We start from the raw sequence: 12,196 nt of genomic DNA, 5'->3' as shown, positions 1-12,196 counted from the left end.
GAAGGAGCCCGGCAGATCGAAAACCCAGTGAACACCTACACAACAGAGACAGTCTAGTGCTCCTCTCACAGCCTCCCATATGCTAGTCACAGGAAACTGAGACGGCCACACTGCAGTGTCTTTACGACACTGTCAAGAGCAGCAGATACCTAAGATCTACACTAAGATCTTTGTCGGAAGCAAGACAAAAATTAAAATTATTTTCTTTCAGAGTTCTGAGACCAGATATTTATTCCACCTTCACCAAAACCTACACTAGAGAAATTGTACTAACTTACACATTAGTTTTCCTTCACTGGAAAAGTGTGTGTAAACACATAGCCCATTCCTTAACTAGACACTTTGTTTTTAAAGACAGGTTGGAAAATTCAGTTTAACAATAGATGCTATGTGAATGAACCAATTATCCTTTTAGAAAACTCAAACACAACTTGACTTCAGAAGGTGGAGTCTTTACTCCCATGAACATCGACAGAGAACTCCTTTGTTAGAGGGAAGTGTGGGAAAAAAACTAGCCCTGACAGATGCCTACTGCAGAAGGAGAGCCAAGTGTGAGACTCGGGGACAGTTCCAAGGGCTGTGACGGCGGCACACAGCTGTAGTCTCAGACACCTGAGAGGCCAGAGCAGAAAGACGGCAACACGGGCACTTCAGATGGTCAGAAACAGGAGGTAAAGGGCTGGGATGCAGACCCCGCCCAGCGCGTGGTTCTAGTCCAATCACCCCCAAGCCCAATCCCACTTCCCACCATCTTAGTACACTGCAAGTCCAAGCAGTGACACCCAGGTAGGAGGCCGGGCCCTGCTGTCTTCATGTCAGTTTGCTCTTAAGAAATAAGAGAAGTCAAAAAGGAAAGCACAGCAACGCTCAACAACAGACTGGAGACAGCAGCCATGGGAAAATAGCTCCCTCTAGGGAAGGGGGCTTCTGTTCAAAGAAACAGTCACTACCCCACCCCCCCACCCCCCCACCCCCCCACCCCCGCCTCTAGTCCCAAAAGCATAAAAACGAGACCAGGTAAAGGTCTGAACCTCTCCTCAAAACAAACATACACTAAAAGGAAAGTCAACTCTCCAACTGCAGACTAAAAACCAAGGCATTAAGAGACAGTGAAACTGCCATAAACTAATTAACACGTTTATTCCTACTCTCAATGGAGGAGACATGGAGGGGCTGGAAGGAACAAGAGAAGTGATGTAATATTTTAATGAATTTTTTCAAAAACAAATGAAAAAACTGATCACAATACTTGCCTTAAAAAGCCACTGGACAGCTAAATTAAGTCAAAATTATACACTGGGAAAAGTTGATGAGGGGACCGGCTGTATATTAATCAAGACCATGACAAAACAAAGAAACAAACAAACAATAACAACCACACCAGATCGCATTACCAAACTACAGCATCGGTTAAGAAGGCCGTGGGTCACAGCTCCCGGCCCCACCTCCACCACTTGCAAAGGTCACGGGCAGCCCCAACAATGCAACTAGAAGCAAGAAAGCCCAAATCACTTCAGCCTGCAGAGCAGAGCATTTTGTATTATGATTACAGTCCTCGGCATCTTTTTTTTTTAAGAGACTGAGATTTCTACCTTCACCAACAAGTAAACCAATGTAACAACCATGTGCCTTTATCCTTAGAAACCAAAGAGAAACAGGCACTGAAGAAAACCTCACATAAACTCCCAGGGATGCAGAGCACTCTGACACTCCAGGAAACTGAGTATTGTGCACAGAACACAAGATTTGGGCCCACAGAGACAATGTAGCTCAGTGGTTCTCAACTTTCCTAATGCTGCGACCATTTAATACAGCTCCTCATGGTGTGGTGATCCCCAATCATAAGATTAGTTCATTGCTACTTTATAACTGTAATTTTCCTACTATTATGAATTGTAATGTAAATATCTGATATGCAATCCCCAGAGGGGTCACTACTCACGGGCTGAGAACCACTGGTGTAGACGGCAAAGCTGCTAAGATTCCCAGCCATTCACCTGTTCTCTGCTCCTGGCTTTTTCAGTCTTTACTGAACTTTAATTAGCAGCAATTACCAAACAAAGGTGTTAGTAATCAACAATCCTAGGTATTACACTAGACAAAAATCATTCAAAATACCAAAAGACATTTCCTCTGAAAGGATACCAATGGAAGTATTTCATCTACCAGGGCACCAAGAAAACAGAGGCTACAATTCCTGAGCATCTTCTACACACAGTGTGGCTTACATCCAGTAACTCAATCGTGCTTGGCAAAAACCATGTCACAGTTGCGCTGCACCAACTCCGAGGGCACAGAGAGGGACTTGCTGAGGCCATCAAAGCCATCAAAGGGAGGCCAGGGATTTCAGTCCAGGTTCATCTAAACACGAACGTAAGTCTGCCATTCAACAAAACTCTGCTGCCCAAGTGTCCCCAGTAGTAGTGACCCCAAAATGTAAGGACAATGTGAGCAGCAGAGAATAGGCAAGGGGGGAAAGGTGGAGGCTGCAGCACCGGCCATCGGGAAGAAAAGACTACGCAGCAAGAGCTGGCCATGGCTACAGGGCCAGCCATGCCGTCACTCCAGGGCTCTACATTCAGTCCTCCCACTTCAAAATCCTAAGCTGACACCCAACACAGCAAGCAGCAAATGCAAAGGAAAGCTAGACTTCTATACACATACATCTATGTACATGAATGTTTGCATGTTGTTTGTGTACATGTGTATATGCCTTGTGTATGTAACAAGTGATCAGTATAAAAACATGATAAACACAATTACCAGATCCTCAAGCCCTTAGGATAAGCATTGTCAGAGATGATTACTTTCTTAGATTTCTATGCCTGTTCCTGTATTTAAACAGCGTTTAAAGGAGTCCTTACCTCCTTTTCAAAATTCATAATCATACTGTTGGGAGGGGGGTGTGAACATTGTTATCACTATGGCAGGCTATGTCTGGGCCACTGTTCAGCACTTCAGCACAGTGTGAGCACCCAGAGTCCTAGAGCCACTGCCTGGTAGTCCTGGCCTTGTCACCGACCAGCTGTGGGGTCTAGAAGAGCTACTGACCCATTTCACAGAGAGATGAACACCACCTGCAGTTTGTTCTGCAGGTCTTAGGAAGACCTAAGCTTAGTAAATAAATATTGGTAAGAGCAGTCAATTACATTTCACACCTGAAAAGGCCTATGTAACTTAGAAAATATAGTTCCAAAATGCAACACAAAACTTAATTTGAACAGGTGCAAAGATGTTTTTTAAACATGCAAAGGTGACACTGTACTCCTCCACAAACAGGCACATGAAAGAGTCAAGCCCCAGAAGCACTACCCATGGCTACCAAAGGCCAAACACAGACACTAGGAGGCACACAAGTGAGAAAGTTCTCTGTGTTGACTTCATCCTCTTTTTCCTCGGCAGTTGTAAGGAGTAGGTGGGGACCAAGGAAGTGGCCATGGGGTTGCTCATGCCTTAGTTGCAGGGGCGCCTTTATCCTCTGCTTGGTTTCTTCGGGGTCTTCATGAGTTCTCTGAGTAATGGAAGTAATTCGGAACTGGCCACATTGGCATTATACCCTCCCCACTTCGAGATATCTGCCCATCGTCTTGGCTACCAAAGAAAACACTTCAAATCAGTCACTCTTGACAGCCTTAAAAATTCCATTTCATTCAGGATAAACAATACTGTGGTTGGTTTGAAAAGATGTTTCTTAGACAGCCCGGCTACCTCCTACGCTGCAAGACTCTCAAAGAGGGCTAAAAAGAGAGTGACAGCTGCTGGAATTCAGAACTAGAAATTAAAATAAGAGCTATTAGAAGTGAAGAAAGAACACACTCCGCAGGAAGACAAGCTTAAGGGAATTTTCTCTCCTCTACAAAGTCTAGTTACCTGCCATGAACTTATTTTCACCACAGTAGCAGCTACGTGTTTTTAAAGGCGTTAAATAAGCTTCTTTCCTTCTCCTGAGAAAGGGGACAATGTTCATCCCACACAGAAGCAGACTTGACACTACATAGGAAGCTGCAGAAGCTGCTTTTGCTTTCTCACTAGCATTGGGGGGCTGAGCTCATGGGAGGCTTCAGAGAGGCCTATGCAGAGGCGGCAGCATGCATGATTTATTGGCACGCCACAACTCAATTATAGCCCTGAAGCTTCTAGCTGTCTTTTCTAACCCATTGATCTTATCACTGTGAAAATGAGTTAAGAAATAATCGGTCTACATGGCCTGCCACATTTTGGGCCTAGTCTCAGACTCAGCATTACAAAAAAGAAAAAAAATTCTGCATCAAGGAATCACTGCTCTGAGGGGGTGGTTAAGAGGCAACCATGCTCAGGAAGTTATTACCCAGAACCCACTGGTGAAATATCTGGCTGAACAATTACAAATTGGAGAGAAGAACCATTTCCAACCCCAAGATGAGAACCTGCTTCCACCTAGTTAACCAGGTTGATTACCTCCTACGTGAGCTGGTCAGATATGTCCACAAGGAAAGCCCATAGCTGCAAGATATGGGTGATGATGCACGCCAACTGTGGTTTTATGGTGGCCCTTCTATTTCTCACACTGTTGGAAGTGCTCTGCTAACGCCAGTAGGGAAGGCAGTCACAACTCCCTAACAGAAGCACATCTGAAGAGATTTTTACCAAGCACTGGGCTGAGCCAGAGTCCTGCTGAGGAGAGAGGAGGAGGATTGTACAAGCCAGAGGGGTCAAGGTCATCACAAGAGAACCCACAGAAGCACCTGGCCTGCTCGTGGGAGCTCACAGACCACGGACCGACAGCTAGGGAGCCGGCATAAGACCGGCCTGGGCCCTCTGCATAGGTATGACAGTTGTGTAGCTCGGTCTGTTTGTGGGACTCCCGGCAGCGGGAGTGGGGCCTGTCCCTAACGCTTTGGCTGGCTTTGGGGAACCTGTTCCCATTGCTGGGTTGCCTTGCCCGGTCTAAATACAAGGAGAGGAGCTTAGTCCTCCCTCAACTCGATAAGCCATGCTTTGTTGGCACCCAAGGGAGGCCAGCCCCTTTCTGAAGGGAGAAGGAGGAGGGGTGCATTCGGGAGGAGGGGCAGAGAGGCGGTGAGGAGAGGGAGTGAGAGGAGGGGAAGGGGGAAAGAGGCTTTATAAGCACATTCTCTTGGGAGTACACAGCCACCACAAGTATCACCCAGGTATCCCTGATCTGTCTGTGAAATGCTGGCCTTCCTGCTCTACGATGAACCTATGGACCAAAGTGGACATGTTGTAAAGGACAGAATAAAACGAGTTCCGTCCAACTCCAGTTGACCTGCCAATGTAGGTGAAGGAAATCCCATGGGTCCTCACCCCTACACGAAAAGCTATAGGCAATTAAGAACTGCTGAGAAAGGGGGAATTAATCTTCCCTAGTAACAAGCCCCAACTGTGATCTATATCAAGTGGTCAGCCTTAGAAACACAAATGCAGGCATACTGAGTAGACTTAGCAGGCCACGTTTTCATATAGATTCATTATATTCATAGATAACAATAATGCTTACACAGTAGAAGGTCCCGTGAGTTTGGGGAAGGGGAAAGTATACACAAGGGGTAAGAGGGAGATGATAAAATTATATTTTAATCAAAACTTTAAAATACACTCAGAAAAAAAATGTGTTTTGTCTTCTTTATGAATACGAGGACTACCCCTTGTCTATGAAGATGTAACACTGGTATTTAACACTTCTCTTTACTTGGACTTTCCGGAGGCACAAATCTTCTCTCTTTGCTGACAATGACTTAGTGTGCTTCTCATCCTGTTGACCACAGTCACCTTGCTGAAAGCGCTCTGGCTCTAAGAACACTACTTAGGAAGAACAGTGGGGGCTGAGTGATCACCATTATGTCAAACATAAGCCAGCAACTATATCCACCATATTCAGTGGTCGATATATACCAGTAACTTAAGTGTGCAGTTGAGAAATCAGCCTGGTGTGTAAGCATGCACACAACAGATTTTCTAGAAGTTCTCTGTGAAGAGTTTAACATAATTCCAATTCTAGCATCCATTGCCATAAAAACCACAACTGGCCGGGCGGTGGTGGCGCACGCCTTTAATACCAGCACTCGGGAGGCAGAGCCAGGCGGATCTCTGTGAGTTCGAGGCCAGCCTGGGCTACCAAGTGAGTTCCAGGAAAGGCACAAAGCTACACGGAGAAACCCTGTCTCGAAAAACCAAAAAAAAAAAAAAAAACCAAAAAAAAAAAAAAAAAAAAAACCACAACTGAAGGACAGTGTCAGAAACCTCAACAGTTAATAAGGTTCACTATTTTAGGATCAAAAAAAAACTACATATGCTAGGGATATCACAGAATACTTGCCTACCATAATTAAGGCTTTGAGCTTACCCTGCCAAATCTACATCTAGAAGACCACACAGAGGTCTGCTTTCTCATCTCTGCTTTTCTTGCTTATACCTATGAAATAAATTCTCTTAATCTACTGAAGTTGTCTAAATTCATATCCACCACCACTTTAAGTGTTCGTTGCTGACATGTGACACTGAATGGTGACTGAAGGGACCTCCACATGATAATTTTACCCCAGTGTGCACTCAGAGGCTGACCCAGATAAGGCATTCCCCGAAGCGCAAGAAGGAAGCGTCAGGAGCCAGGCCTCCCCGTCTATCTGCCTCTCCGTCAACACTGCACACTCATTCCCCTTCGCTTCCATCCACCACCCTGTAGGACTACAATGACACATGTTCAACAGATGTGCTGCCGTTAACACGGCTGTCATCCAAATGTTAAAAGTGCCAACCCAACGGTACCCAAGAAAGACCAACGGTAGAGAATATTATATCCTGCCAATTGGCTTGCCAGATGATTCTGTCCTCAACCCGCATTAAATCATATTTTTAACTTGCCTAAAGAAGTAAACTGCTATATCATACACAGAAGACAGGCACTGAATATCTAATTATATTCAGGAAGATGCATACAACAACTAGTCTCATAAACGTCTAGTTCCGTTTAAAATTAGAGCTGGTATGAAGGAAGGAAGAACTCAGTCAAAACTCAGATGGTAAGCCTCTCCTCCTCATTCTTCAAATCATTACTTCTATTTTTTTCTTGCCTCGAAAGGAAAATAAGAGAGATCACTGTCATCTCGAGCAGCCTCACAAACTTCCCTCCGTGTTAGAGGGAATTACAGCAAACACAGCAGCTCCTCCTCATCAGACAGAGTATGGAGGCGAGCACGGACCTGGAGAATGGCAGCAGTGCCCCACAGCCTTCGCTTCCTGGGTGAAAACACGGGTCAGGAGAACGAAACGGAAGCCAAGACTGAGCAGCCTGGCTCCCACCCGGCCACTTCCTCAGACTCAGCCAAACGGACGCAGCTTTGAGGTTCAAGATTACTAAAGGCCGTCGAAAAGTGAGCAATGTGCATTCTACAAGACAAAAGGCGAGCATTTCAGAAGATTTAATAGCTGCTCTAATTAAGAGAACTAGATACTATACCGCTGCCATTCACGCTAGCAGTGATCGGTTAAGGAAAAACTGTAATTTTAAGTTCCTTTGCAAATAAATTGAATGTCATTTGATCACACATGACAAGAATTATTTTCAATTGCTGTATATTACCTACATCAAAATCACTCTATACCAAACGCATAGGCTTTCCTGATTCTGACCACGTTAGTGGAGATTCTCACGATAAACATGCCCACAGAGGTTGGTGCCGAGCACTAAGTCACTATGCTTACAGCGGTCAAACCATGCCGCACAAAGGCAATGGTGCTGCTTTGCTGCTTCGAGGTGAGTTCTGTGCTGCAGAGCCTGTCCTAGGCACCTTCCCTGCAGGCCTCCTGACTCCTCACAGGGTGTCATGGACTCACATCTGCCCGGACACTAAACTGAATGCTAAGCATTCTCCAAGACTGACCATCTGGCTCACCGCAGACAACACAGCAGAGGCTCTTTCCTAGGACCAAGTCACAGGCAGTGCCTGTCACACATTCACATCCTTCTCTCCAATCTCAGCAGGGAAAACAAGCTACTTAACTTTTAAACACAAACTACTTATCCTTGATTTTATGAAGTCAAATTTACCTTATTTTATAATGAGACAAGGAGAACAGGGACATATTAACATTAAAATATATATATATGTAAGCCGGGCGGTGGTGCCACGCACCTTTAATCCCAGCACTTGGGAGACAGGGCCAGGCAGATCCCTGTGAGTTCGAGGCCAGCCTGGTCTACAAGAACGAGATCCAGGACAGGCACCAAAGCTACACAGAGAAACCCTGTCTCAACACCCCCCAATGTGTGTGTGTGTGTGTGTGTGTGTGTGTGTAATACATTACATATTTAAACAAAATCTGACAAAACACTGGAAGTGACTCTACCAAAAACATTTTCAATGGGTTTGTGAGCCCTCACAAAGCTGACCACTAAAGAAGGCATTTCCAGCTCCAGCAACTCGAATGAACGAGTAAGCTGGATGTGGTGGTGCACATCTGTGGTAAGGATCTGACAGCTGAGATAAGAGCGTCATTGAAGGTACAAGGCCAACCTGGGCTACACGGCTTGATGCTTTCTCAAAACATTGAAATCACAATAAAAATGAATACACAGGTATCTTTGAGGAGGTAGAATTTTTAATGATAACATCAACTGCATTTTAGTTCCCTTTCCCTGTTTGTCTTGTTTCAGATATGTGTTTCCAACTCTCTCCATGTTCTTATCATACATTCATACATACATACATACATACATCATACAAACACACATATTCACACAACTCAAATTCGAAGCTTAGCTCCAGCAATAAAGGACAGCATTCTTTTTTAATTGATTTGTATTACCTTCTCACCTTCAAGGTAATATAAAAATTACTGAGTCAACAAACTCAGGTACTTTCTTAACTATGAGGACAACTTTGAGATGGGTGGATTGGGGCTGAAGAGATGGTTCAGAACACGGACTGCTCTTTTAGAGGATCCAGGTTCAATTCCCAGGACATATGTGCCAGCTCACAATCATCTATAACTCCAGTGCCAGGGGATCTGATGCTCTCTCCTGGCCTCCACAGGCACTATAGACATGTGGTGCACAGAGTACACTCAAGCAAAAACACTGATACATGTTTAATTTAAAACAAAGAAACAAAATATCGAGACTGATCTGAGATTAGACAGGCCATGGACCCAGGGAAAAACCAACTACTGTTCTGCTAAAAGAGCCCGGCAATAAAATGACTCCTGATGACATTCTGCAAACCCATCGATCAGTATCCCGCTCACTACTCATCAGAAGCTTCTCCTACAGTGGCCCCAAGCCCAGCAGTGGACGGCCAACACGATGGTGTTTGGGAGTGTTTTTTTGCCCCACAATGCTTTGTCTGGCTTTTTTTTTTCAACCTTACAGCTTGTGCGTCTATGTTATGATTTACAATTTTCTTATTGGTTTTCTGTGTGTGTTTCTTGTCCCTTCTCTTTGCTGCCCACTCCCTTTTTGTCCCATTCTGGTTTGTTTGGTTTTATTTTATCTTATTTTATTTTAGTATCATTATTTTTCAGAGGCCTGTTTGTATTCTAATGAGAGTGAGAAAGAAAGGGTGTGGATTTGGGTGGTTGGGAGGTAGAGAGGATCTGTGAGGAGCTGGGGAAGAGGAAACTGTAATGAGACCATATTATATGAAAAAATCTATTTTCAGTAAATAAATAAGGGTATAAAAAAGTGAAGATTGTCACCAAAAAGAAATAACAAAGTTATAAAATAGAAAACAGTAAAATGACATGCAATTAAACATCATGAACAACAAACATAAAATAAAGGAAATGCATAATTGATATTTCCCCCTCAAAATCAAGTAACATTTAAGAAGTAAACACCAGAAGTGACTGGTTCGATGGCGGAGCATTTGCCTGGCACTGAGGGGAAATGTATTTACTAAAACAGGAGTAATATACTCTGTGTGCCATCCTGAGTCTTCCGCCAAAGATGAGAATCCTGATAACACATACTTCTCCGTCATTATAATCATTTAGAAACTCTACCCAGAAAGGTAGCACCTCCACAGACTTATTAAGATATAATTTTATTCCTAAGAATAAGAGGATGTGGACGCGATTTCCAGAGAAATGCCTGACTTTGACACCTCCACCATGAAACAGTCCGCTCTGGTTTCCCGAAGGCTGCTCAAGTCTCTGCCCTGCTGGTGCATTTCTTGCTCCTCTCCCACGTCCTGGCATCTGCTTGCTTCTCGTTTATTAACACCTCTACCAGAGGACAGGTGAGATGTGAGAGGAGGTGAAACTCAAACCAGTCAGTTTTACTCCCCATTAGCAACTCTGCTGACAAAGAATCAAAGTGAGAAGAGAAAAAGTTATCTGGGATCACAAGTGGAAAGAATCTGAAGAGAAGTTCTGGGGGCTGGAGGGCCGGGAGCCAGGAGTGTGCAGGTGCAGTGTGGCTCCCAAAGAGGGCGGTCACACAGGCCTGGAACCCCAGCACTGGGCAGAGGAGGGGCAATCCCAGAGTTCATGGCTAATCAGTGAGCTCTGAGCTCAACAAGAGACTCCTCAAAAGAAGTGTACAACGACTGACCTCTGACCTACACACACACACCGCACACCACACACACACACCACACACACACACACCGTTCTCAAATCAGAAACTGGTATTCATGCCTCATGCCTTTCTCCAGGAAACAGGAAAGTATTATCTGACTGTCCACACATGGCAAGCAATTCAGAAAGGCACAAGAGCAGCTCGCCCCGACCCCCAGCCCCCAGCCCTGCTAGCACAGGTGTTCTGGGTCTGTACTCTGAATGCACCCCCAGTCACTTGAGGAGAGTTGTCACTTCCGGGCATGAACCGACAGACACTTTTCTCTTGAACGTGTGTTTATGATGAAGGTATTATAATTTGGTCCCAATCTACACAACCATAGGTGTTGGGAAGGATAACGAAGGCTTAATGGCTTGGAGCAAGAAGAGAAGAGAAGTCCAAAATAACCTTAAATTTGGAAAACTGACTGAACAGGAGGAATACACAGGCAAAAATGCAGGCTTTGACCCACGTGACCACAAATCACCAACCAGCCTTGGTGGGGCCCACAGTTTCACCTCCGACCTAAAAATCCAGACAAGGCTGAGGTGAGAGGGCAGGCAACAACAGATTGGATGGGGCATGAGACTCACCACCTGCCCCAGCGCCACTGAGCCCAGTCTGTGCACCCCTGGTTTGGAGATGACCAAGAGTTCTGCCTTCTGAGAACGTGAGCCCGCTGGGTTCAGCATGGTGCAGGAGCGAAGCACACGGCAATAGTGACCTGTGCCTTTAATCCAGACGCATTAACGGTGGATTGGCTCCACCAGCTCCTCGAATCAAAGATCTGCTTTAATTTTAGTTCCATTTGTCTCGGGATTATGTAACCTCACAGGAGGTCACACAAGTCTCCCAAAAAAGAAATTTAAGCTGTCATAAAAAATAAAAAAGAACTGTGCGTAACAAAAGCAAACACTAAACAGAAACTTGGATTTTTCTCCCTGTGCAGAAAACGTCAACCTCCCTGCTAATCTAAAACGTTACAACTGAGGGGAGAAAGAAACTGGAACACTGAGACTAAGCACGGCGGCCGCCAGGAGGGCGAGGGGCAGGCTGTGCTGTCTGTCAGTGTGCCACCAGCAGAGGGGCAGTCGGCCTCTTACCATCTTCCAGCTCGAGACAAAGATTATACACGGCCACCGGCCTCTTCGTCCTCTGCCCCTGTCTCTTTGACTGGCGTGGTGGAGCATTTGGAGGTGATGCTGACAGGCAGGTGGGCTCAGGGAATGCAGTATCAGGCGAGGTCCGAAATATCTGTCATTGGGTAGAAGCGTGACAATGGGTGTCCATGAGTGAAACCTGTGCATTGCTACAGCAAACCAGAATCCAGCCACATTAGATCTGGGGGTCATTCATGACAGGCCAGAGCCAAAATCCAGCCCTCTGGATTTGACATCAGAAAACATTTTTTTTTTAACACAAGAATTCAAAATAAAGCATCTCACCAAAGTTAAAACAGCACCAATTCACTATACTTCAAATAACGTTTTTTCTGAAAATAAACAAGTGCAATGGTTTTTGCCATGGGATAGACAAAAGCATGGCTCTCCATCCCCAGAGGAAGGCAGCCAGGGTGCGGACGAAAGCATCAAGTACCCTGAAGTTATTCTTTTTTTTTTTTTGGTTTTTTTTTTTGGTTTT

The 12,196-nt window shown here is 45.0% G+C and overlaps 1 protein-coding gene across 6 annotated transcripts in view; it reads right to left on the bottom strand.

The window, feature by feature from the left end:
* The window catches only part of LOC102904570 (rho GTPase-activating protein 10), a 300,700-nt gene that overhangs the window by 42,066 nt on the left and 246,438 nt on the right, over positions 1-12,196 (bottom strand). For all 6 annotated transcript variants that reach the window (XR_013051024.1, XM_076571472.1, XM_076571473.1 and 3 more), the window contains one exon: positions 11,659-11,809. Coding sequence is in view for 5 of the 6 variants with exons in the window: in XM_076571472.1 (XP_076427587.1) it covers positions 11,659-11,809 (151 nt within the window). In the remaining variant the exon portion in view is untranslated. The remainder of the gene's footprint in view (positions 1-11,658; positions 11,810-12,196) is intronic.

This window comes from Peromyscus maniculatus, chromosome 5, assembly GCF_049852395.1.
Source record: "Peromyscus maniculatus bairdii isolate BWxNUB_F1_BW_parent chromosome 5, HU_Pman_BW_mat_3.1, whole genome shotgun sequence".
NCBI classification, from domain to species: domain Eukaryota; kingdom Metazoa; phylum Chordata; class Mammalia; order Rodentia; family Cricetidae; genus Peromyscus; species Peromyscus maniculatus.
Note: the sequence above shows the minus strand (reverse complement) of the source record. Positions and strands in the feature narration are given on the sequence as shown.